We start from the raw sequence: 26,297 nt of genomic DNA, 5'->3' as shown, positions 1-26,297 counted from the left end.
TCCAGAGGGAGGCCCCAGCCAAAGAAAGATCTAACACCAACTCGTTTCTTGGAGAAGCCACTGACCCTGAGGGAGGTGGAGGAGCAAAGAGCTTGAGTAGGAAGGTAGTTACGAAGAGAGTTGGAGATATTGAGGACCCAGGCCCCAGAAGGCCTTGTGGACAATGCAGCAGGTCTTGAACTTAATCCTTACAGCCACTGGTAACCAATGCAGAGATTTTAGCGCTGGAGAGATACAATACGCTCCCTGATCTTGCGGCCAAGGACAAGTCTTGCAGTTCTGTTCTGGAAGAGTTGCAGAGGGCGGAGAGTATAAGCAGGCACATTTAGAGAGGCTGTTGCAGTAGTCCAGCCTAGAGAACCAGAGGTCTAGAGACAGTGAGCTTCTGGGGGAAGGAGAGGAAAGAAAGAAAGAATACCTCTGAGGAGGTGCAGTTGGTAGTTTGACCTCTTAGTGACATCAGAGATGTGAGGACAAAAGGAGAGTGTGGAGTCAAAGATGACCCAGAGGTTCTTGGCCTCGCAGGTGGGAGCAGGAAGAGGCCCAAGGGAGGCCGGCCAGAGAGTGACCGGAAAAGAGGGTGCAGGTGTGCCGATTGGGAGAATCTCCGTCTTACAGAGATCGTTGGCAGCACACCACTCCTGGATAGAAGACAGTCAGAGATGAAGGAGAAGAGGTGGCAGAGGGGAGCCTGAAAACGAGCAGAGTCATCTGCATAGTACTGACAGTTGGAGCAGAGTGGCAATGCAGTGGGCGAGAGGTGCCAGGTATTGGTTTAACAGCCAGGGAGAGGTTAGACCGCTCGGGAACACCACAGGTAGAGAGCGAGATAGAGGAAAGGAAGGACCCAAGTTGCACCTGGGAGGGTCGATTAGAGACGAAGGTGGTCAGCCAGGCCAGGGCCTGATCAGTGATACCCAGGTCATCATGGAGACGATTGAGCAAGATGGCATGGTTGACCATGTCAAAGGCAGTAGCGAGATCAAGTAAGGAGGAGGACAGAGGGGAGATTAGAATCAAGTTTAGAGAGCAGGCCATCACGAATGTTCAGGAGAGCGGTTTCGGTGCTTCTGGCTGCTCTGAAGCCAGACTGGTTGTCAAGGAGACAACCAACAGATTCAGTGTGACGATTAAGCTGGGAGATGGCCAGCTTTTCCAGGTGTTTTCCCAGGAAAGGAGTGATGAGATTGAGCGATAGTTATCCAGGCAGGAAGGGGTCGGCTGAGGGTTTCGTGAGAAGTGCGTGCACAAGTAGAGGGTGCACAAGAGAGTGCTTCAGGGGAGAAGGAAAGGCTGCAGTAGCAAAGGAGTGGTTGCAGAAGTCATCCAGGGCAGGAGCAAGGTACTAATGTGGCCCTGAACAGGGAAGAACCTGTTTTGACAAGACTTTCATAGATGGGACTTGACTAGAATCCTCAGCTGGGGAGAACACAGGAAAGGAAGAGAAAGAGGGAGTAGAGGTGGCCACAGCAGAGCTGGAGGTAGAGGAGAGAGTAGAGGGAGGAGAGGATGAGAGGATGGACAGGATGTCCTGGGTTTTAGAGATGAAACGAGAAGCCAGGGCCATGCAGAGGGCCTGGGAGGGGACAGGAGAGTTAGAGACTGCAGCAGGATTGGGCAGCTCCTTGCAGATTTTTAAGAGTTCGGCCGAGATGTTAGATGCCGCAGAGACGCAGGCTTGGATGTGTGCTCTCTTCTTAGTGCGGAAAGAGCCGGTATTGCTGTTGCGGCAGGCCAGTTAGTCAGAGAATGCGCAAGAAGGAACAAGTTACTTACCTGTAACTGTTCTCCAGCATGGGTCTGGCATGGATTCACATGCTCATGAATATTCCCCGTCGTCAGGCTGGGAATCCTCGGTAAAGAAAAATCAGTATCAGTTTCGTTTCTGATCTGTCTTTCGTAGTAGTAACCAATCACTGATCTCTGCGTCATACTGACCACAGCCAATGACTGCCATCTCCCTAAGCCCCGCCTCTGGCAGCCATCTTCAGATTTGGTAGCATGTGAAGTGGCAGTATGACCAAGTGAAGAGCCGCAGAGGGGTAGGCGGGAGGGTTCGCATGTGAATCCATGCCAGACCCATGCTGGAGAACAACAGTTACAGGTAAGTAACTTGTTCCTTCTCCAGCATGGGGTCTGGCATGGATTCACATGCTCATGAATATAAGAATACATAGCAGTACACACATGCACAACCACGGGAGGTGGCAAAAGGCTCAACATTAAGCAATACAACGACTCAACATTAAGCATCTCTTACCTCCTCACCAGGCTCACCTTAAGCGAACAGGTTGCGCAGCACTGCTTGGCCTACCCTGGACTCCTCCCTGGAATCCCGATCGACGCAGTAGAATCTCGTGAAGGTGTGCGTCGACCTCCACGTAGCAGCCCTGCAGATGTCCAGCAGGGGCACACCAGATAGGAACGCCGTAGTAGCAGCGATCGCTCTGGTCGAAGGGGCTCTCGGACGGCCTGGCATCGGTCGGTTAGCCAACCGGTGGCAGTGCATGATGCAGCCGGAGAGCCATCTGGAAATAGAAGACTTCGAGAGAGCCTTCCCTTGATTCACAGATCCAAAGTTCACAAACAGCTGTGATGTCCTCCGAAAACTCTTCGTGCGGTCCACGTAGAACTTCAGCGCTCTAGCCACATCCAGCGAGTGCAAAGTCCTCTCGGCCGGCGACGAAGGAGACGGGAAGAAAACAGGTAACACCAGGGGCTCGTTAAGATGGAAGTCCGACGGCAACTTGGGCATAAAGTAGGGGTGCATCCCAAGCACCACCCTCGAGGCATGGAAAGTCAAGTACGGTGCTTTGCAGGATAGGGCCCGATCTCTCCCACTCGTCGTGCGGAGGTAATGGCCACCAGGAATGCAGTCTTCCACGACACAAACTTCATCGGTGCGGAGTGCATCGGCTCGAATGGGGGCCCCATGAGCCTGGTCAGCAACATGTTAAGTTCCCACGCTGGGGCCGGGGCGGGAATGACCGGAACAGTCCTTTCATAAACTCTTACCAGTCGATGGGACCACAGGGACGCAAGTCCTGTGGTTCTGGTATATCTGGAGATCGCCGCCAGATGAATCTTAACGGAGGCATGGGCTAGCCCAGCCTTCGCCAGCGATAGTTACGGCAGCACTTGAGGGGCCGTAATCCGTAGGGGGTTGATCTTCTGTGCTCGGCACCAGATAGAGAACCTCTTCCACTTGTGACCGTAGCATTTGAGAGTCGAGGACGCCCTGGCCTTTGCAAGAACCTCTCTGCAGCCGGCCGGTATATCGTACCCTCCAAACTAGCGCTGTAGGAGCCAAGCCTGAAGGTTCAGCGACGCCGGATCGTGGTGGAAGATGGCGCCTCCTTCTCTGGAGAGAAGATCCGCGTCCGCCGACAGCTTGATGGATGGGGACGTTGACAAGTCCAGAAGGTCCGGGAACCAGATCTGCCTCGGCCACGCCGGTGCGACGAGGATCATCCTGCACCGGGACCTCTTGAGCTGGTTGATGAGTTGAAGCAGCAACGGAGGGAACGCATACAGGTATAGGCCGTCCCAGGGGAACGAGAATGCATCGCCCTTGCTTCTCGGCTGGGGAAACCTGCTGGCGAACCTCTGGCACTTCAAGTTCGTCGCTGTTGCGAACAGGTCGATTTGGGGTTTGCCCCATCGTCGGAAGAGTTGATCCACCTGATCCTGGTGCAGCTCCCACTCGTGACACACGCGCAGCTCCCTGCTGAGCGAGTCGGCGATGGTGGTTCTTTCTCCTGCCAGGTGGAAGGGAATCAGGAACATCCCCTGGGCGACCGCGCAGTTCCACAGATCCTGTGCCTCCTTGGATAGGGCTGGGGATCTGGTGCCTCCCTGCTTCTGTATGTAAAACATTGTCGTGGTGTTGTCCGTGAAGATCCTCACCACCTTGCCCTTGAGCAACGGGAGGAACGATTTGAGAGCCCAGAACACGGCTCGGAGTTCCAGGATGTTGATGTGCAGGAGCTTCTCCTCCGGGAGCAAGAGGCCTCTTGCGTGGAGATCTCCGGTGTGGGCGCCCCAACCTTCCAGGGAAGCGTCCGTCGTCACCATCTCCTGGTAGGCCGGCGTCTGAAAGTCCTTGCCCGCCGTGAGGTGCGCTCAAACGCCCCACCACTGAATCGCCCGCCGGAACACCTCGTTGAGGGGGTCCCTGTCTTCGAAGGTGCCCGTCGCCTGCATCCAACGGGCGTAGAGAAATTCTTGAAGAGGGCGCATCCGTAGTCTGCATAGGCGCACCAGGTAGATGTAAGAGGACATCATCCCCAGGAGGGACTTGATGGACCTCACCCTGGCCACGTCCGTGGCTAGCAGGCGCTGCACTTTGCCCAGAATGGTCTTCGTGCGTTCTTCCGACGGTGCCACCAGGCGCCTCACTGTATCGAGCTTCGCTCCCAGAAACAGGGCCACATGCGACGGCACCAGGTGAGACTTTGGGTAATTTATGGCGAATCCCAGGTCTGTGAGTAGCTGGACGGTCCTCGCAGTGTGTTCGACGGTGAGTTCCCTCGTCCTTGAGCGGATGAGCCAGTCGTCCAGGTAGGGGTAGACGTGAATCCCCTGCAGGCGCAGCCGTGCCGCCACAGGTGCTAGGCACTTGGTAAAGACCCTGGGGGCCGACTTCAATCCGAACGGCAGTGCTCTGAATTGGTAGTGGCGTCCCTGGACGACGAACCTGAGGAACTTTCGGTGACTTTTGAGGATGGGAACGTGGAAGTATGCATCCTCGAGGTCCAGCTACGATAGAAAGTCGCCTTCCTCCAGCGGTCCCAGCACGTGCTGGAGGGTGACCATCCTGAACTTTTGTGACCTGATGTATTTGTTAAAACGACGAAGGTCCAGGATAGGGCGCCAGCCGCCAGTCTTCTTCCTGACGAGGAAGTACCTTGAGTACACCCCGGAGCCTCTTCGGGACGGGCTCGATGGCGCCTTTCCTGAGTGTCCTCTTGCCAGGGTATCCAGCACCCAACGATCGGTGGAGATGGACTTCCACACGCCGACGAACTTCGTCAGCTGGCCTCCCACCGGGGTGCTTCGGTGGGGGCCCGAGGCCACGGCCGGTTCAGTCCTGCTTGGAGGTGGTGGCCTTGCCACCCTGGCCACCTTGCCAACGGCGGTGAGGCGCTCCCTGCTTGCCGCGACCCCTGTAGGCCTCCTGAGACGAGGAGCGTGCCGCCTGGCGGTAGGACGAGCCATCGCTGGATCCCTTGGAGGCCCCCTGTCTGCCTCCGGAGCTCCGAAAGGGCCATCTTGCTGAAGAGCTCCTGGGCGCGGGCCGTCTCCGTGTCCGTCTTTATGGCTTGGAGGGATTCCTCCACCGCTTTCCCGAACAAGTTGCTGCTGTCGAACGGCATGTCCAACACCCTGGTCTGGATGTCCTGACGGAAGTCGGTTGCCCGGAGCCAACCCCGTCGTCGTAGGCAAACTCCGTTGCCCAGCTGGCGGAACCCGTATCGGCAATATCGGTTGCCACCGTTATGGCGTGGTCCGACGTGGTCCTCTTGAAGTATTTCCAGGGCCTCAGACCTCTTGTCGTCCGGTAGGAAGTCCAATATGGGGGCCAGCTTAAACCAGAGCTCCCTGTCGTAACGGGCCACGATCGCCAGGGCGTTGGCCGCTTTGATCGTCATCGCCGCCGACGAAATGACCCGTCACCCCATGGCGTCCAACTTCTTTCCCTCGCCGTCCGGAGGGGAATTCGACGTTGAGGCTCCTGACCCTGATGCTTTCTTCTTTGCCGCCGCCGAGACGACCGACTCTGGCGTTGGCTGGGCCCTGAGGCACAGGGGAGCGGTCTCGGGGACCTGGTACTTCTTCTCGTACCGGTCCCGTTTATCTGGTGCCGTGGAGGGGTTCTTGAGTACCGACAGGCCCTCCTCCCAGATGTCATCGATTAGAGGCACCGCGATGACAGTCTTCCTCTTGGCCTCCCGGCGCTGATAGAGGAAACCTTCCTTTTTCTGCTCCTCCGGGCAGAGCTGGAACAATTCGGACGCCCTGGCGATCATGGCGTGGAATGAGCCAATCTCGTCGGGCGGAGATGCCCGTGCGACGGGAGACAGGAGACCCGTTCCATCGTCGTCGAGCCCACCGCACCGTCATCTCACGACTCGTGGGAGGATGAGGCGGGAACTGCAGGCCTTACGGGGGCGAGCGGAGGAGAGGGTTGGGTCCTCCGTCGTTTGTTCTGAGGACTTCCTGACGGGCCAGGTTGCGGGTCCTCCGGCCTCGGCTGTGGTAATCTCGTCCTTATCTCAGAGCATAAGGACTGGATCGCAAACAAAATGGCCGTCGAGCTATCCTGAGGCCTAGGTTCCGGCTGCGCCGGAAGGGAAGGCTGCTCTTCCTCGCCATCGTCGTCTTCTTCGGTTATCTCCCGAGGATCTTCCTTGTGGGACCGAACCTTCTCGAATTGGACTTCCAAGATTCCCCCTCGGTCAGTTCCCCCTCCGAGGCTGACTCCGAGCTCGAGGAGGCTACCGTGCCCCCCCTTTTTCCATCACGGGGGCCATGACGATGGGCTGATTAGAGGATTCCCTCCTTGGCGGCAGGGAAACTAGTCCCGGAGGCAGTCTCCGCTGGCGGGGTCTCTGCCGGCTTGGCCAGAGTCGCCGCGATCACCTCGATAGAGGCCTTTGCCTGCTGGGTAGGGGCCTTCACCACCTTAGGTGCGTCCTGGGCCTTCTCCTTAGGGGGAGGGGCGACGCCTCGCTCCCCCTCTCCCGAGATCGGACGGGGCTTCTCCCGAAGCTTACCCGGGGTCTCGGACTTCCTCTTCCCCTTACCGGAGCGCTGGCTCGTGGTTGACGGTGCCGGGGAAGGTTCACCCTGCCTGGCGACCGAAGAGCCCGACCTTTCGGCGCTCCCGGAGCCAGCGGACTCGCAGTGCTTGGCCTGGTGTTGGGCCCCCGTCGCCGGGGCACCCGCACAGGACTTAGAAGCCCGCTCGGACCCTTTCTTCTTCTTCTCACCCGTTGAGCCCTTCTCCAACCAGCTGGCGAGACGGGATCAACGGTCCCTCATGGTCCGCTCCGACAAGTTCTTGCAGAACTGGCAGTCCTTCTCTACATAAGTCTTGTCCCCATGAAGACAGTAGAGGCATCGCGAATGTTCGTCCTCCTTAAACACATTCTGCAGCCCGCATCCAGGGCAGCTGCGAAACAGCTTGGGTCCGGGTGACGAACTCACGTCCTGGGCCATCTCGAAGTAGGCCGCGAATCTTCTGGAATCCTCCAAGAGGTTGATTCGATGAAATCTTCACCCTTGAGGGGCGTAGGAAAATCCTGCAACGGGTACCCGTTAACGGGAGTAGAAACGGTGGAGCTTGAGGCTCGATTAACCGAAAAAATGTGAAAATTCACCTGAAAGCGCAAAACACGCAGCAAAAGCTCGAGAGCTAAGCACGAGGACTCCCAACACTTGAATATGCGGTAAAAATCTGAAGATGGCTGCCAGAGGCGGGGCTTAGGGAGATGGCAGTCATTGGCTGTGGTCAGTATGACGCAGAGATCAGTGATTGGTTACTACTACGAAAGACAAATCATAAACGAAACTGATACTGATTTTTCTTTACCGAGGATTCCCAGCCTGACGACAGGGAATATTCATGAGCATGTGAATCCATGCCAGACCCCATGCTGGAGAAGCTGGCCATTTCCTCTCAGCCACCCTGCACTTGTGTTTAAGGGTGACGAGGTCTGAGCCATACCAGGAGTTGCACTTGGCTTTGGGTTTCAAGTGGAGCCTCATGACAGGGGCAAGAACATCAAGAGCATCAAATAGAAGAGTGGAGCATGGATATCCTCTCTATCTTACCTACTTACCTTAAAACAACCTTTTTTCCTTCCTGTGGTAGTGTATAGTTTGCTAGCGTACGTTTGTTTTTTTGCAATCAGTTTTTTTGTGCAAGTTTTGGATAGAGATTTGTATATAGTGTTAGAATCACTGTATTTTGATTTTACCAGATTTGCCAACTTATCGGACAGGTATCATACTCATGGATCAGCTTCAGGTAACCAGCTGGGCTGGATGCTCCTTCCAATGTGTGGACTTAGAAGATCTGGCAACAAAGAACAGAAGTACACTTTTTAGTAAACAAATCGGTTGGGGCACAATCAAGCTCCATTGCTGCCAACATGCTGCTGTCATGCCAATCACTGATGCCCAGCAGCAAGTACATGAGAGGATGCATTTTGTATGGCTGTTGGGTAAGATTTTCATATTTATGATAATCCTTCTTGACCGGTGTCAGCCCCAGAACTTTTTTCTTGGACTTTGTAACTATGTTACTCTGTCCCTAGGTGAGGGGGAATCTCTTTGCCCTCTCACCTAGTCTTTTACTGTTTTTACTGGTGACCTTTTTATGTCTCTCCATAGTGTATGGCTGAAGTTATAGTTTCCTACAACTTCTGGGCTTTGGCTGAGTTTTCCCTTTGGACTCCCCTGTTAATTTCCCTTTCATATTTTATTGATTTGTATTTATAAAGCACACAAGCGGCCCTAAGGCATTGTGGCGCTGTTAGTCGTTTTACTTAGTTACAGGAGTACAGCAGAGTAAGATACATACTTGTGTGAACTACAAGTAAAGAGAGATTTTCATCCCCTTTAATTTTGTATAAGTGAGCCGGCAACCCCCACCTTATGTGGAGTTCTGGAAGGGAATAAAATGTATCCCCTTTCTTACTTACCTGGTAACATTTTGTTTCAATTGCTAGTTTACATGAATGGCTGGTGGCAGTGGTTTTTTATCTTCATGACTTAGTCTTTATTACTCGCAGGCTGTTAATTCAGCCTCGGTAATGCATAGAAGGGCCACCATTTTGCTAATGCTCCTTTTTCGCTATTTCTTGTGTGCTTGCTGTTTGAGGTCTTCCCGTGCCATTTTAGGTGCCCAAGCTCCAGAGTGTCTGAGAATGCAGGAAGCAAGGGAGGAGCATTTGGACTTTCACCTTGCCTGAAAGCAACCAACTCCCAGTGAGGGGGCTGACCGTCCTGACTGGACAGCCAGACCGCCCCTTGCTGTTAAATGCAGGGAGAGAATGCAGATGTTGTGCTATAGTCCCTGTTAAATACTCTGATCCTGGAAGCTGCTGACAAGTCGACCACAGGAGTTGAAACCAAAGAGGAAGACACAACAGTGTAGTGATTTCCAGCGACCGGAGAGCCTGCTGTGTAACCGCAGCCTGCTGTAACCCTTCCTTCAAATCGACCTGGAGGTCCCAAAAACGGCAACCCAGACCCAGGGCCCAGAGCCAGAGACTCAACACCACCTGCATTTAGAGCAATCCCACATTGTGTTGCAATACCCTGGGACCTTGAGTCATTGTGTGGTGCACAGTCTTCCGAAATTCCAAATCTCAATGGAAATTTGGTGGCATCCCGCTGGACCACAGGGACTGGAATAGAATCCCAGAAATCCCCTCACCAGAGGGCTGGACCGAGCGAGTGAGGAGAATCTGACCAGTGATATTCAGTTGTCTCCTGAAAAGGGCACCAAAACCACAGAGCCGCATCCAGCAGCGAATAAACTCTTGCTTGGAGCCTTCGCAGTTGATCCCTGCTGCAACAATCCCTTGTAGTGTCCTGTCTTCATGACAAGGAATTAATCGGCTGGGTTTTTGGCTGCAGATTCTGAAGACGACTTGTTGCAAATTCTTCTTCTGTGCTGAGGTACTGTGTTGGCTGGGATATTACATATAATCAGTGGGTGATTCCTGTGTAGCTTTTGTGGTGTTTCGTGTGATTGGGAATCCTCTCATCCAGTTTACTCCCGTCCAATGCTGGATTGCTTCTTGGGTGTCTTCTCTGAAGTCCCTGGACCCTAACTAACTCTAAAGTGAACTACTTACTTGTTTTGAAGAGACTGCCACAGGAACTCTTTTCCTGCAACTGAACCCGATCTCACCCTGCCTACAGCTGGCACCTAAACCACAAGGGTCCCTCTTCTGCCTCTGAGGGAACTCATGCAATAGACTAGGGAAAGACAGGATAAGAAAAGGATTCTGCCTAGAAAAATATAACAAGTGTTTAAAAGTTACTTCCTTGTAACAGAGTTGGTTTGGTAACGGTCCCTCTGAAATGAGGGAGTTACAAAAGTTCACTTACTTTGAATGTGTTTCGCTCTTCTAAAAAGTGTATATGAGGTTCTTTTACTTGCATGTGAATTGGTTCCCCCCACTTCCCAAAAGTAATGCGGTTGGCTTCACCCAACTATCTCTTTCATAATATAAGTGTATACGTTTACCAACTGGGTCTTGCTTCCCCTGACCTGCTGTATGGGGTTTTACCGACCTTGAATAACATTGGGTCATTCTCAAAATGTAACATTGGGTTTTGCTTTCCCTGGCCTGCTTTATACAGATTCTAAAACAGCCTTTCTGTTATACATAACTAAGTTGATGGTAGCTCCTTTAAAAGTATATAGGTTTAACTCACCTAGTATAACTGAATGTTATGCTGAATGTAGTTAGTGTTTTACTAGCCTTGGTCTGCCTTGGGCCATCGTAAAATAATTTAGAGAGTTATTGCTTACCTTAATCTGTGTTTCACTTATCTGAAAAGCATCTGTAATAGTTGTTAGGGAGAATTCTCAAAAATGTGCCAATTCCCTCCACCTTAGAGACCCCCAGCAACTTTGCTGGATTTTGACAACTTGATTTTTTTTAACCTGGAGAGAGTGTGACCATTTTTCCCACACATGTATTTGTGTGATTTTTACCTCTGGGTTTCTTTTGGTTATGGAGTCTGACAAACTCCATAGGCATCATCTTTTACAATTGTGTCACAGAGCACTTTCAGTGCAGTGGCATAGGGAAGTCTTTTAGATTTCCCAAGGTTTAAATATCTTCTTTGGGATAAACTACTGTTTCACAAAGCAGTAAAGTGAAATTGACTTTACTTAGCATTGTCCTTGCTAGACCCAGCACACCCTATCTTACAATAGAGTGCTGGAGGGGTTACTTAGTATCCCCTGTAACTATATGCTCATACAACATTTTGTATGTTACCCTTTCCTCACTGAATGGCTGGTGGCAGTGGTTTTGTTCCTAACTACCATGGTTTGCATTTACTGTGGCTGTTCGCAGCTCCGGTAACGCTAACCCCAGGAGCCATCGTTTTCAAAATGGCACAGAGCCATCTTTGACAAAATGGTCCCCGGTGAGTCGACCACTGCATGAAGGAACCGAAGAAGAGCTTGAAGAGGACGCCTGCTGCAAATCCTGAACTAATGATTTGTCGGTGAAGCCCTGCTGCAGTGCTGAAACGCCAAGTTTGCATCGACAGAGAAGCCCCTGCAAGGACGACTTCTCCCTTTGAGTTGGTGGGACCAATCAACTCCAAGGTAAGCCACCTGGATGCCCATCTCAGAGCTGGTTGAATTTCCTCAGAGTTGCTGCAGGAAACCGTAGTCAGGGAGAGGGACACCAGATTGTGTGCGTTACTTTTAAGATGGCCTAAAGCTTTTGGAAGATCCTCCGGACTCCCACGAGCAGGACTGACCATGCCTGAGCCCCCTCAGCAGAGTGCTGGATCCCAGAAGCAAGGACAATCCACCTTGACAGCCAGGAAACACGTTGTTGCTATTTGCGGTAGCTGAAACGCAAAACAGCCACTGAAAGTGAAGTTTGCCGGTTGCAGGTTTTGGCAGTCCCAGTGCATTGCAGGAGTCCCACAACGTCCTCCCTCTTGTCCCCACAACGGAGGCCCAGGAACAGTGAGATCTGCAGAGCTGCACAGGAACAGAAGTCATCAGCTGCATCTTTTCTTCTTTACCAAGGTACTAAGAGAACTTACCTCTTACTGTAGAAGTACTTGTAACTTCCACAACTCACAAGTCTAATCAGCTTGTGGCCCTACATTTGATTCTTCTTTTCAAAGACTTTTCCACTGACTTACCAGAAGTGCAGTATCCTATTCAAGACTTTTGCCCATTGACTTTGTCTTAGCCTATTGAATTGAATGACTCTTCTAGTGAACTCTAAAAGTATCTGCACTGCTTAAGAATATTTGTGGGCTTGTGTGTTCTAATGCCTTTTACCAACTTTTAAAGAGTGTTCTGAAAGCCAACAGTAAGATATTAATGTCCCCAGCACCCTTGTTCCTGAAGTCACCTGTGGGTGTAGGTTGTGTCTGTGGGCCATCCCAAAAGGGTCTTGTCCGATTCAGAAACTCAAAAGTGTACAGTATTGAAGTAAACGTGTGTGTTACTATTCCATTGCTCCCTTCTGAAGAAGGCTTTATAACTGACTTATAAATTAATTGTATATGCAAGAAACCTTGCGTGTAAGGGTTTATTTGAATACCTGTAACTGTGAATCTTTGTGTAACTCCACTACAGCTCACATTTCCCCTCTTGAGATGAGCCTGGCTGCTCAACATGCTACCAAAACTGTAGTGCAAGCGTATACCAACGGTTGGGTTGCCTATACCTGTGTTCATAGTTGTTTGTAGTGTTCCCAGACGGTACTGCATTCAAACATTGCCTAACAATAGTCTATTACAACATTAGGTCTTACTCACCTGGTACAACGGAGGTTATCCATGAATGCAGTTCTAGGTTTATACTGTTAATGAATTTGTGTTCCGCAATATAGAAAAGGATCCTGGTAACAGGGTTGGTTTACTGATATGCTCATGCGCAACCTAGCGTTACCCTCTCAATGGTTATTCATATTTCTAAACACATTAGCTTGGGTACCCACTCACACTGCCTACTCACAGATCCTTAGTTCCATCACACCTAACATAGCCACTTATATCATGTCAAACCAGGCCAATAGTGGCACCCTGAATCAGTTATCTCGGTTGTATACAAATTGTTCGTTTCACAACTGTTCGAATTACAATTGACCTTTTCACAATTGACCGAATTGTGAAGGTCAATTGTAACATATGTGGGGGGAAACCCACCCACCCAAACATAAATACATATATATATATATATATATATGTATACACACATATACATACTGTGGGCTGGCCACAACTAAGTGACACACTACTCAGCGATACATCTATATTCGCTAATCCCCATCTAAATTCACCCGCCTTATGGTTAGAACACTTTGCTAAGAAACCTTTGCCTAATCAACCTTGCGCTCTGCATCTAAGAAACAACAGATTGGGTTCTAGAATGCCCCGTGCTACTTGCTGTACGCCGAAGCCCTGTTCCCTGACCAATCTATCACTTCCTAGCCATAGTCACCCTGAGCCCTCCACAACCGACCACAAGCCCAATCACAACACCTTACCTCACACCCCCAAAGACAGGCCTATTAAGGGCACATTAATCAATGCTAGGTCCCTCCCTGCTTCTGCATTGGACATTGCAGACCTCATTAAGACTCAAGACCTTGATTTTATCACTATATCAGAAAGATGGCTCCATGCAGCCTGCGGGCCACTACTCTCCCTCGCCATACCTACAGACTATTCCATCACTAGATGTGACCGCAACAACCCGCTATCTAGAGGAGGCGGAGTAGCCTTTATTCATGAAATCTCACTTGGCCTCAGAGCAATGCAGAGCCTAAAGGTGCCCTCAGCTGAGTTATTGTCAGTCAAGCTTCCCATCTCTCCTAGTAAAACTGCAACTCTACATCTCATCTACAGACCGCCTGGCCCGGCCGCATCCTTTGTAGACATCACTTCCCTACTATTAGATAATACGAAAACTAAATCCCAAATTATCCTACTGGGGGACCTCAACTGGGCTTCCAAGACCCGAACAATCTCTTTGCGGCTGACCTCGCTAATACTCTTACCTGGGGTTCACTCACCACATTCAAGAACCTACTCACATTAAAGGGCGGACACTTGACTGGTTAGTCGATTCCAATTGTAACATTAACTTGCAGACTAACTCACCTTGTGCCTGGTCAGACCACCATACTATCACCTTTAACATAGTAGCTGTCCAATGCCCCAAACAAACTATTGCCCCGGCCCTGCCGACTAGAAAAAAAAGATAACTAGAGACACTCCTCCCTCTCATCCTTCCCACACTCAGCAAAGCATCTATTTTCTGCTCTGATCCTTCGATTCTAGTGGACACTTCTAACCATGCCATGCTCACAGCTCTGAACTCAAGTGCCCCAATCAAACTTAGGAAATCTAAACCTCGTGCACATCTTAATTCATGGTTTACACCACAGTTGAGAGTGCTATGTAAAGAAAAACTTAATGCTGAAGCCCGTTGGAAAGACCATCCTTCTGACGCCAATAAGGATCGTCTTATCTTAGCTTCCATCAACTATAAAGAGGCTATTTTCTAGGCAAAAAAACGATATTTTCAACAAGCGTATTACACAAGCGGATTCTAATACTAAAGAATTGTTTAAGATTCTGAAGGAACTTGAATCCCCGGACAAGCCTCCCGATTCCTGCACTAAAGACAGCAAATGGTGCTCAAACATACAGCAAGCACTCTTGGACAAAATTGCCAACCTCCCAACTAAACTTAAAACTAAGCAAAACGGTCTAAAGACAGACAAGCAACTGAATACCCCTTCGATTGCAATCACCCATGCCCCGCCTAAGACTAAACCTTTCAGTTTCTCTCCACTCACTATTGCTGAAGTTGAATGAATCAACAAAATTAAACCCTCCAACTGTCAAGGCGACTCGTGCCCAGCCCCCCCCCCCCCCCATCATCAACAAGGCCTCCCACGATCTAGCTCCATAACAGCCTTTATAAACTCATCCTTCAAAACAGGCATAGTCCCGCACAACCCCAAGGACGCCTGGGTCATACCTCTGCTTAAAAAGCCTTCCCTTGAACCCAGCCTACCTACCAACTATAGGCCCATTACCACTGTCCCATTCATGCTCAAAATATTGGACCGTGCAGCTTATCTCCAGATTCAGGACTATCTGGAAGCTAACAATCTTCTTGGCTTAAGGAAATCTGGATTCCAGCCTAGGCACAGGACAGAAACTGCCCTCATCAACCTCAAAACACAGATTGAGGTACTGAAAGACAACGGGAAATTAGCTTTGCTATTATTACTTGATCTTTGAGCTGCCTTTGATTTGGTTAATCATCAAATTCTCTGCCAGCACCTTATATCAGCTGCCCACTTCTCAGACTCTGCCTCCGCCTGGATCAGATCTTTAAGCAACAGATCCATGCGGGTGTTCTGCCCGTTGGCACCTGCTGAGCCTGCTCCCATTCACTGTTGTGTACCCAAAGGTTCTTGTGTGTCACCAACACTTTATAATGTGTTCATCAAACCACTATTTGGTTTTCTTGACTATCTGGGTGTCTCGTACACCAACTATGCTGACGACACCCAGATACTCATCCCCATCACGGGTGATTATTCAGTGGACACTAAATCTTTGAAAAACGTCTCCATGGTTATCCAGGCTTGGATGGCGTAACATGAGCTTTGTCTCAACGCCGACAAGACAGAACTTCACATTTTGGGTTCACACCAACGTCTGAATAAACTTAACCCTTCCTTCCAATCGCTCCTTATTGATGGCAAGATCATTAAGGTCTTCAGGATACCAAAACTCTAGGAATTTACCTTGACTCTACACTATAATTGTATAGGCAAACCAATGTGGTCAGCTCAGCTTCTGCCTATAATTGCAAACGTATTACTGACTGTAGACTATTCCGGACCACTCCCAATTGCACCATCTTGGCTAGAACACTCGGCATGTCTAAATTAGACTATTGTAGCGCCCTTTACCTCGGGACGAGCTAATCTAACCCTAACAAACTACAAGTCATTCAGAATAATGCCATTAGAGCAGCATTAAATATACCCAGAAACCATCACATTTCTAACCATAAACGTAATCTGCATTGGCTTCCTGTTAAGCATAGAATCTGAGAGTGGAGTTTTGTACGGTCTCAGTTGTATGGTTTAACTAAGCCCTTAGTTAGACTTCAGAAAAACTGTCCTAACAGCTGTTAAGTTCAATTATACACCCAATGGCCGGGAGGCTAATTTGAGTGCAAACCTACCAACACCAGTTTGTAAAAAAGACGGATTGATGTCTGAAAGCGAGACTTTAGTCTAGTGATCAATTTGAGCTAGAATTGCATATACACATTAAAATATATTCAGATTTGGAAATTAAGATGTATTCATTCATATATTCAGTTGGTGAGGAAAACAAGCTGCTTTGAGGTGCTGCGGGAATTGAGGTTGCCCAGGGGAATATATGCCAGGGATCCTTTTAGCCAATCTTCCAAAACAGTGCAGCAGAGTTGATAATCCTTTACATTAATTTGAAGGAAGCTCCCCAAGTTGGTTATGTGAAATAGCTATGAACAATAGAATGTTACTGGAAAAAAGTGACATTCCTTGTTGCCGTCTCTGCCCTGAAGATTCTGTTTAGTTATACAAGAAAGCCGCTAAATGCAGACGTTGCAATAGGTAACCATTTAATTAACAAGTCTTGCATGATAATAGTGTTAAAATTTTACCTCCTCCAGGCTCAGTTGTAAATATTCAAAAATCCGAAATGGATTTCTTCGACAGACTAATTGTACTTGTTTAACCTACATTAAAAACAATGAAAAGGTAAACATTAAAAAGGAAATACATAGCAACATCAAGGCATTGAAATTGCGTAGAAAAGGATTTGTAATACAGTCAGCCCCGTTTTATTTTCCAATTAATCAACCAAATGCTTATTTCTGACATTAAAAAAATCCATAAACAATTCCACATTGTATGAAAATATAGGAAAAAACCAACTATATATACAGATACATCAGTATGCAGTGACAACAATAATTCGCAATAGGTTGGTAATTAGGACGGCAGACATTTTCTGGCATGCAATACTTGTCTAAGGTATGATAATAGAGGCCATCTAACCAAATGAGTTTCTGTCCTGAGCAAGTATGCCAGTGCCGGCCGGCATTGTCTGAAACCAAATTCCCCCAGGATAGGCTTCAGCGTTCTTGCTCTGACGTCTATGTAAGCCAGCTAGAAGAATATAAAATGCATACGTTCCGCTACTGGTGTGGAGCAAAGTAAACAGCATTTTTCCATAGGTTGACCTGTCCAACTTGCCATACCATAACCACTCTTAGATGGAGACAATTCAATCTTGCCCTAGTAATAGCATTTCTTTCATAACCACGAGTAGACCATAATAGGTAATTTTTCAAAAGACTAGAGGATAACACTAGATGTCTACTTTTGGATGGCGGCAGTAACCTGATCCGGCCTATAGTAACTTCAGCATTGCAGGCAATGTCATAAGTCTCCATGAGTGTGAAGACACTCAGTTAATTTGGCGGCCAGCAAGACGCTATGAAAACGCTCATGGGCCATGTCTGTGCTGTATGCAGATTTATTACAAAGCTATTGAGTCACATTTGCCCTTTCATTTTGGCAAGCAACTGTGCACGGTTAGCTACGTCACTGATCAATTCCAGGCTCAACTATCACAACACTGGCCAGGACCACGCAAGCCAGCATTCACTCGCTTCAGTTGTCACAGAATTGCACGGTCCGAGCAGTTTTCACCCCATCTAGGCGAAATCACATCTCCAAGGCCCAACGGGATCTTCAGTGGCTCCCAATAGAACATATCATCACTCAAAATGTGTACTCTCTCTTACAAATGCTGGATTAACACACGTCCGAAATACCTGAAAGAACGGATATTGAGGCAAAAAAAAAAAAAAAAAAAAAAAGGATTTATTGCGTTGTGACGATACCTCCCAAATATCTCACCCAAAATAGAAGCACATCAGGATTGGCGGTACAAACTTTGATATCCAGGCCCCATTGGCTTGGAATGCGCTCCCACGGTATATAAGATCACCAGACACTCTGGCGGACTTCAAGAAACTAGTAGAACATCACCTCTTTAACCACAACCCAAGCTGAACCTTTGTCAACTAAAGTCTGTTCTGCTCCCGTGATCCTGACCCAGATTGCCGCCCCCGACTCTTCTTGTCTGTCTTGAACACTTATGTTCTTTGTGCGCCTCGAGGCCTACGGGCATGCAGTGCATAATAAAAACGGAATAACCTTCTACTCCATCGATTTACCATGTTACGGTCCAAAAAGGTTGGGTCAATAAAATTACTCCCTGCGTTCATTTTTTTCTAGATAAGAGTTCAAATTCCAAAACCACGATATTCTGTTTGCACCCAATTTAGCTAGTTATGCCTTTATAATAGGCATAACTAGCTAAAGAGGCATTAACAGATGGACCTATGTAAGTCCCGCTATTAGGGAGTTTTACACAAGTTGCTGCCTGTGACAAAACTTGGAGAAGCCCAACTTAGGTGACAGGGTTACACCTCTTAGTTTAAGCCTGTTAAACCCAATGGTTTAGTAGCAACGGCTGAGCAGCTTGGCTCAGACTAAGAGGGAGAGGGGCTGTAGCGAGGCACACTGTACTTGGAGCATATACCTAGTTCAAGGAAACACGGACCCTAGAAGTTCTATAAAAGAAATAGTGATTTTATACACACCAAGATTGTAAAAGTAAGGTAAGTAAGTACTATTTACACATTAAGATTACAGTAGAATAAAAGGTATCACACTTTAAATCAAATATAAAACAATGCACTGCTAGATAAACTATTGGTACTTAGTAGCAAACAGTAGACCAACTTGTGTATTTCAATTTATCCTGCTTAACAAATCGTTACACGTCCAGCCCTATACTAAGGGAGTCCCACAGAGTGAAGAGGTAAACTGGGAATCCAGTGACCGAGGGCTGAGGAGGAAAGAAGCAGGTAAGTGACAAATAGAGCAGAGTCTATGAAGGTTTCTTCAGGTCTTGCAGGCAAGTAATAGTTATTTTCTTAATTCAGGGCCTAATAGGTGGTTCACCCCAAAGGACTTAGGGTGCCCTGGAGGGGGGTGAAAGTAACAGCTTAACTGGAGCCCTCCAAGAACACAAGAACAAAACAGCGAGACCCGTAAGTACCTAGTCTCGTGACAGTACCTTTTCAGTGAAGAACTTGATGCAGCAGGTTGGTCCCCAAGGTGAGGCAACAGTTGTCCCCGGTTTGGATTTCTAGGCCTGGACAGCTGAAGAAGGAACTCTGAAGGGAACAGACTAATGCACTCTAGCAGTGAGACGCCCAGCAGCGGATCTTTGCGGCACTGGTGCGTTGGAGCCCTTTACAGGCTTCGGTTCAGCAACGGTTGTCTGGGAGACTTTTCTTTGGTTCTCGGACCTCGACTCAGCTGAGGGGACTTCAAGGAGTGGAAAAGTGTCCCAGCAGGCCCAGAATCATGCCCACAAGGTTTCAGCCGGATTTGCACTTCACACAAGGTTACACTGCAACATTGCACATGTCTGAGGGGATTGGGATGGTTGCAGCTCTTTGTGGGATGGCATAAAATACAGTTGGTCTTGAGATTAGTTCGGCCCACCAGTCCACTGAAGGAAGTAGTCTTTGATAGATCTTGCCAGTCGCTCGGGATTCAGGGTGGGGTCTTCAGCAGTCACTCAATGGCTCTGGCCATCGCTTGTAAGTTGCTGGGACATCCTTCTTCGAATTCCTCTTCAGATCTTCAGTGCAGTGGTCTATTTGGAGGTTCAGCTCCAAGATCATTGCCTTTTATTCAAGAAAACTGGCTGAGCCCACCAATCCCCAGACAAGCCTCTCATGCAAATCTGAGGGGTGGCTGTCCAATGGGACACCCAACCTCCCAGTTGAAACAGGCTCAAAGCAGGCACACTGCAGAACAAAGACCAGGAGAGTCGGGTAAGTCCCCCACTTCCTGTCCTTTCAGGAACACAGAGAGCCATGGTGGGCTACCCAGGTGAAGCCCGTCAAAGATAAAATACCCATCAAGACCTCCCCCAACCATGAAGTTAGAAGGCAGCTCAAATACCAAGTCATCATGAACAGGGCTTTAAAAAGTACAGCCACCATTTTAGGCAAACCGTGACCCTAGTGTCGCAGCTGCAAAGGCAGACCGCGTCAAAAGGCCACCAAAAGTCGTGCTAAAAGGTACCCTGCCACCAGCCTATCATAAGGACTTGTAACAGGAACTAAATGTTACTGGAACAGTGAGAAAAGGAAGACAATGCAGGAGACAATGCTTCTCCTCAGCACTCCACGTAAGGTGGTGTGAGCTGATGTCACAAAATAATATAGGAGGATGGGCAAAAGGGGTCCCCCCTGCCCTAGCAGCATGCATTAACAAAGGTAAAGCACAATTCCCAATACAAGCTTTAGTGCCTTTGTGAACACTGGTGTGGGTATGGACAAAATCCATGGGGACACCAAGGACCTGAACCCAAGCAAGAGCTTTTGCCGATTGACTATCAAATGCTGTCCTTAGGCTAAGTATATCAGCTCTTTTGTAAACGGAATTCGCAAATAATAAAATACAGGTTCAGCTCTTGTTTGCTCATACCCAAACCAGGATGAAAACCGTATGGGCAATGGTTTTTAATTGATCGACACCAAATTCTCCATTTTAGACAAAAGAGCCCCGCCAAATATTTTAAATAGGGAGTCCATTAGTGAAACTGGTCTATAAGAGGTCGGATTACCTATGCCCATCTTTTTAAAAAAGGGTTGAATCAAAGCTTGTTGCCAGGAAAGAGGTATACTTCCCTATGGCGATTGTGGCATTGAAGCCTACGGTCAGAACTGGTCCTCACAGAACTATTTCGTCACAGAACAAATTGGCCAGAATAACACCAGGCCCTGGGCAGCGATTAGCTTTTTCCATCTGCAGCTAGAACCAGTTCCTCCCAGCTCTCAGTGTCCAAATTTTGCTTAAGAATGGCAGTGGCTCTCTTGTAGTGTGATCATGCTCTGATTATATCAGCCCTTGGAGTATTTGGGGCATTTAACATGGAGAACAGGATGCGTTTAGCAAGTCTGCATTTTGCATTGAACCAGCCCCTCATGGTGGACTGCCTCGGATTATGGTAAGCAGCCTGAAATGCTTTCGCAATGTTGGGACGTGGATCATTATATTTTACAGTAAGCAGACTATCGTCCGCTTCCAAATCTTATATGTTCGCTGTAACATGAATTTGTCAGTCGTTCCCCCCCCATCTTAATAGTTTTTTGTAACTATGTAGATTGGCCGATTTTAACTACAAAGGATTAGCCTTTAAGATCACTAAGAATCTTTTCAGCAATAAAATTGACTGATCAATTCCCAGTGGGAAATTGAGAAGCAGACAGTCAGTTGAAAATGTGCCCTGTGGGCCAATACAAGTAATTTATCTGGATGATCGTTCTGAGTCTTCCCATTAAGAGATTTCAGTCCTCATTCTTACAAACATGAACACATTTGAGGCCATTAGGACATGATAGAGGATCTAGCATATGGGGGGCTGAGAACTTTTACATAATCTTCAAAGAGTGAACAAGGGAGAAGGGACGAATACCCTTAATTCGTCACAGCCCACTGTGTTTGCAAGATTATTAGAAGATGGGGCAATCTGCAGCTAAGCTTTGTGGCTCCCAGGACGAGCCCCGAAACACTGAAAAAGCATGAACTGTGGAAGCTCTGCTCTGGCAACCTTCCCAGAGCCAGGAGAGGTGTTCTCATAACTTGACCTGATGGGGACAGCTGTGTTACAAGCATCTAAGACCCCTGTGCACCAGAAGACGCATTGATTCCTCTCTACAACATTTCACTAGGTGGGTGCATTGGGCATCTGCGGATAACAGGTAGAGCCATGGTCAACTGTCACAAAAGAGAACATAAATAGAAGGATAAATCATCAAGGATCCTTGGTACAGTTGCCCAGTGGTCCAAGTCAGTAAAGCCTGAAGTCTCTCAGTCTTCACAGCCTGGCTAGCGGTCGTGGGATGTTGGCTAGTGGACGGTCTCTTCCACAAGCTTTGTTTTTTCTAATTTATGCAATAATTTTGACATCTGGATGTTGCTTTGCCATAACCGAGTGCTTACCCATTGCAGACATTGAACCCTACAGGAGATGTTCATTTCCTTTGGAACAAATATGGACTTGAGGGAGGATCATGACCTAAAGACATTAACTATTTCAGAAAGTTACTCACCAGTAATTCTACATTAACTTTTTTCCTGCAGAGTAAGAAAGATATTTTAATACATTATGTGGATGAATGCCTATGTAATGTTATGTGGAAGATCCCTTATGTAATGTTATTATGTATTACACCATACCTTTAACCACCCTGCTCCCCATCTGGGAGTTTATTCTTGGCTGTTCCACCAGGTTTAAAATTAATTGAAACTATTACCTAGTTATGGGTAGGTCATTCTCACACACTGAAGAAGGGGCCGAGGAAAGCCCTCTTAACAAATAGTATATCTGGGATATTTCTCAGTCTTTCTCCCTTCCTGGAGTCAAGACATTTTTCTCTCTGCAGCATGGTTAAAGGAGGACACTATATGCCGAAGTAGAAGTCATTTTTAAAGCAAGGATCAGCTAGTCTAGAGGCCCACTTCAGGTTATATAGCATGCACACACACTACAGTAAGTCACAGGCACACAGATCCCATGGGAGAGGAAGCTAGATGTCCTAGGTAATTTCAGTGCATCACAAAATCTCAGCGTCAATCTAGACGTCCATGATGCTGCCTACGTTACGGTTGCAGAAGCAGAATTCGTTGTAGTTAATACAAATGCATTTTACAGTTAAATAAATACTGAAAATCAATTAGGTGAACTATGCTTGTAGTTAGACCCATTTAACATGATTTAAGCGGTTCCATGTCTTCACGACACCCTAAATAACATACTGTTACGCTCACCCGACTCCCACGGAGGCGCAGGTCTGGTTTGGAGTGTTGTTGCTTCTTCTATGGTGAAGCGCAGGACCCGGAAGATGGACTGGACCGCACCTTCGAATCTGGCTCGTCTGGCTCGCAGGAATATCTTTCTGTATGTGAAAAGGGAGTATTAACAATCTGCGGGAGAAAGTATAAGCCTCCCGCTCCCTTCTCACCCCTCTACAAAACCCTCCTGCGACCCCCACGTGAAGTCTCACCTTAGGGTTTGAAAGGTTGAGCTCTCCATCCTGCTTCTCATGCAGGGGCGCATTGTATCCAGTTACTTCACTGGGATTTTGATTGTAAAGGGTTCAAGTTTTGTTTTCCCGGTATAGTACCGTAAGGATTCTGTTAATGAGTATGATTCCGCAATAATAAATTGTTCGTTGTCTCTTTTTCAGGTGCGGAAACTATTCCGAGAAGAGCTGTGGAACCGAAGAATGAGACTCTGGTGAGCTTGATGAGAGTTCTCTCAGTGTCCTTGTATCAATGCGCTCACTAACGCTGATGTCTTTTTTCCCCATAGGGGCCGGGGTCCGGAAATGCCTGGATGCGGCACCGACCCCAAACGAAGCTCAATCCAGAAGAAATCAGGTAAGTCTTTAATGGGCGTTTGGGTAATGTCTTTTCATGCGCCCACTAACGCTGATGTCTTTTTTCCCCCATAGGGGCCGGGGTCCGGAAATGCCAGGATGCGGCACCGACCCGAAATGAAGGTGGAATAACCCAACAGGTAAGCTTTGTAATGGATATTAAGGTTTCCTTGTTTTCTTTCCCCTCTCACCTTTATTCTTGTCTTTTTCTCCCTAGGCGCGGTGATGTGGCTGCGAGTCCATATGTCGCCGTAGAACGTGGTGGTACCTTGTACAGGTGAGTGATATGCGGCGCTGCAGCGATCGATGCGATGTGCTTTTAAATGGATATCTTTCTTTTCAGGACCGTCGGCGAGATGTCTCCGGAATGCGGATTTAGCAGGTAAGGACTCTTCTTTACCCTTTTCTCTTCTCTCTTTGCAGGTGTTCCAGGATGCTGGCAGGAGTGGCAGAAGACAGAATGCAGGAGCAAACACGGTGAGCGTCCAGCTGCTAGATGCAGAACAACGCGAAGCGTGAGTTGCTGCTTGGGCGTGTGGCTTAAATAGCCTTCAAAGTAGTCCCAGGTATGTATCCTTCCTCTCAGGTATGTATTCCTCCCCTGACCACACCCGTGTGGTTAAGTAGTTCCAAAGATAAAGTAGTCCCATTCAGGCCTCAGAAGGCCTGGATGTTGCAGCATGGTCTGCATCAGGTAAATTAACACTAAGCACCTTTAACACAAAGTCCCCTTTTATGAGCCTGGCACCTATGGCGCCAGGACTGTGGCCCGATATGAGCCTGGCGCCAAAGGCGCCAGGACTGAGTCCAAAGAGCCCCTACTTGAGGCTGTTGTGACTTCCCTTGAAGACATGATGTCTGCCTCTGGGGTAGCTGGGTCTTGTCTGGCACCTTGGAGGTAGGCATCATGACAGTACCCCCTCCCAAGGTCGTCCTTTCCGGGGGTTTCGGCTTGCTTGGGAATTTTCGGTGGAATCTTTGCACTAATCGCGGGGCGTGTACATGGTCACTTGGTTCCCAAGATCTTTCCTGAGGTCCGTACCCCTTCCAATCAACTAGATAGAAGCGTTTTGATTTTAACATTTTGGAATCCGATATGTCCATAACTTCAAATTCTAATTCCCCATCGATTTGAATTGGTTCAGGTGGTTTGCTTAGTCTGGTTCCAGGCTGCACCGGTTTTAACAGTGATGCATGAAAAACGGGATGAATTCGCATGTTGGCTGGTAGATCGAGTTTAAAGGCCACCGGGTTAATTATAGCTTTGATGGGACAGGGTCCAATGTATCTGGGATTAAAAGTCCGCGGTCCTTTGAGAGGCAAATGCTTGGTTGCCAGCCACACCTGGTCTCCAATCTGGTACGAAGTTGCTTCACTCCGATGTAGCATTTTCTTTGTATTTTTTCTTGGCTTGTTGCAAATGAGTTGTAGCTTCCTTGAAGGCTCGGGTTATAGTAGAATGCAAATGATCAACTGCAGGAATTTCCAGGTTTTGAGGAGGGTCTAGGTCTGAGTTTCTAGGATGATGACCATACAAGGTGTAAAAAGGGGTTTGTCCTGTTCCAGAATGCACAGAATTGTTATATGCATACTCTGCGATCCATAGAATATCTTTCCAGCTGTTTTCAGATTGATGCAACATGCACCGAAGATATTGTTCAAGGGTTTGGTTAGTCCTCTCGGTTTGACCATCGGTCTGGGGGTGGTGACTAGTGGATAAGTTTACATCAATTTGTGCCAGTTGGCAACATTTCCTCCAAAAATGGGAAATAAATTGGCTTCCTCGGTCTGAGATTAATGTGGATGGAAAACCATGCATACGAACTATGTTTTCCAGAAATTCCTTGGCCAAGATGGAGGCTGAAGGTACCCCTTTTAAAGGGATAAAGTGGGCCATCTTGGAGAACAGATCCACGATTACCAAGATAGTGTTATATCCATAGCAAGGAGGCAGGTCGGTAATAAAGTCCATTGACAAGGTGTGCCAAGGGGCCGGTGGAATATCCAAGGGTTGTAGGAGACCGGCTGGTCTCTTCTTTTGACCTTTATTTTGGGCGCAAACTCTGCAGGACATCACAAAAGACTTTATGTCTTTTCTCCAGAATGGCCACCAGAATTGTCGTTTGATCTTTTCCTCAGTTTTTGCGATACCAGGATGTCCTTCCATTAATGTATCATGATAGTGAGCAATGACCAATTCTTGCAGTTCTTTGTTGGGCAGAAATAACCGCCCCTGGAAGTACGGTAAATCGTTATTAACAGAAAATGTGACCCCTTTTGAGTCCATTCTTGCAAGGCTGTGGAATTTAAAAGTTGTTTAACTCGAGTTTGAACGTCCTCTATAGTTTGTAAAGAGGTCAAGCCTAAAATTCTTTGTTCGGGTATAATTGGTACTGGTTCTAAGTTTGAATTTGTTTCATCCATTCCAATCCGGGATAAAGCGGCTGCTTTGCGATTCTTGCAACCAGGGCGGTAGGTGATTATGAAATCAAATTCTGCAAAGAATAAAGCCCATCGGAGTTGGCAGGATGATTGGGCTTTGGCTGTTTTTAGATATTGCAAATTCCTGTGATCTGTAATCACTGTAATGGTGTGTCTTGCGCCGAGGAGGTAATGACGCCAAGCCTTGAAGGCGGACTTAATAGCTAGTAATTCTTTGTCGGTGATTGCGTAATTGATTTCAGGAGCCGTGAATTTCCTGGAGCAAAAGGCTACAGGGTGCATCTGGTTAGTTTCTGGATCCCTTTGAGACAAGACAGCACCCATGGCCAAACTGGAAGCGTCGGTTCCAACAATGTAAGGGAGATCTGGGCGCGGATGCTTCAATACAGGGGCGGAGGTGAATTTGGTCTTTAGGTCTTGAAAGGCCTGTTCTGCCTCAGGAGTCGCCTTCTTTTATACGTACCAGGTGATAAGCTCATCGGAGATCTAACTTGGTGTATATACAAGCATCTTTTAC

At 48.0% G+C, this 26,297-nt stretch overlaps 1 protein-coding gene across 4 annotated transcripts in view; it reads right to left on the bottom strand.

Moving 5' to 3' along the window:
* Nucleotides 1–26,297, bottom strand: part of TSEN2 (tRNA splicing endonuclease subunit 2) — a 270,669-nt gene that overhangs the window by 145,762 nt on the left and 98,610 nt on the right. For all 4 annotated transcript variants that reach the window (XM_069643934.1, XM_069643933.1, XM_069643935.1 and 1 more), the window contains one exon: nt 16,463–16,537. In XM_069643934.1, coding sequence (XP_069500035.1) covers nt 16,463–16,537 — 75 coding nt within the window. The remainder of the gene's footprint in view (nt 1–16,462; nt 16,538–26,297) is intronic.

The sequence above is a fragment of the Ambystoma mexicanum genome, chromosome 2p (genome assembly GCF_040938575.1).
Source record: "Ambystoma mexicanum isolate Mex_15411 chromosome 2p, UKY_AmexF1_1, whole genome shotgun sequence".
Lineage (NCBI taxonomy): Eukaryota > Metazoa > Chordata > Amphibia > Caudata > Ambystomatidae > Ambystoma > Ambystoma mexicanum.
This window is presented reverse-complemented; position numbering and strand designations above follow the sequence as displayed.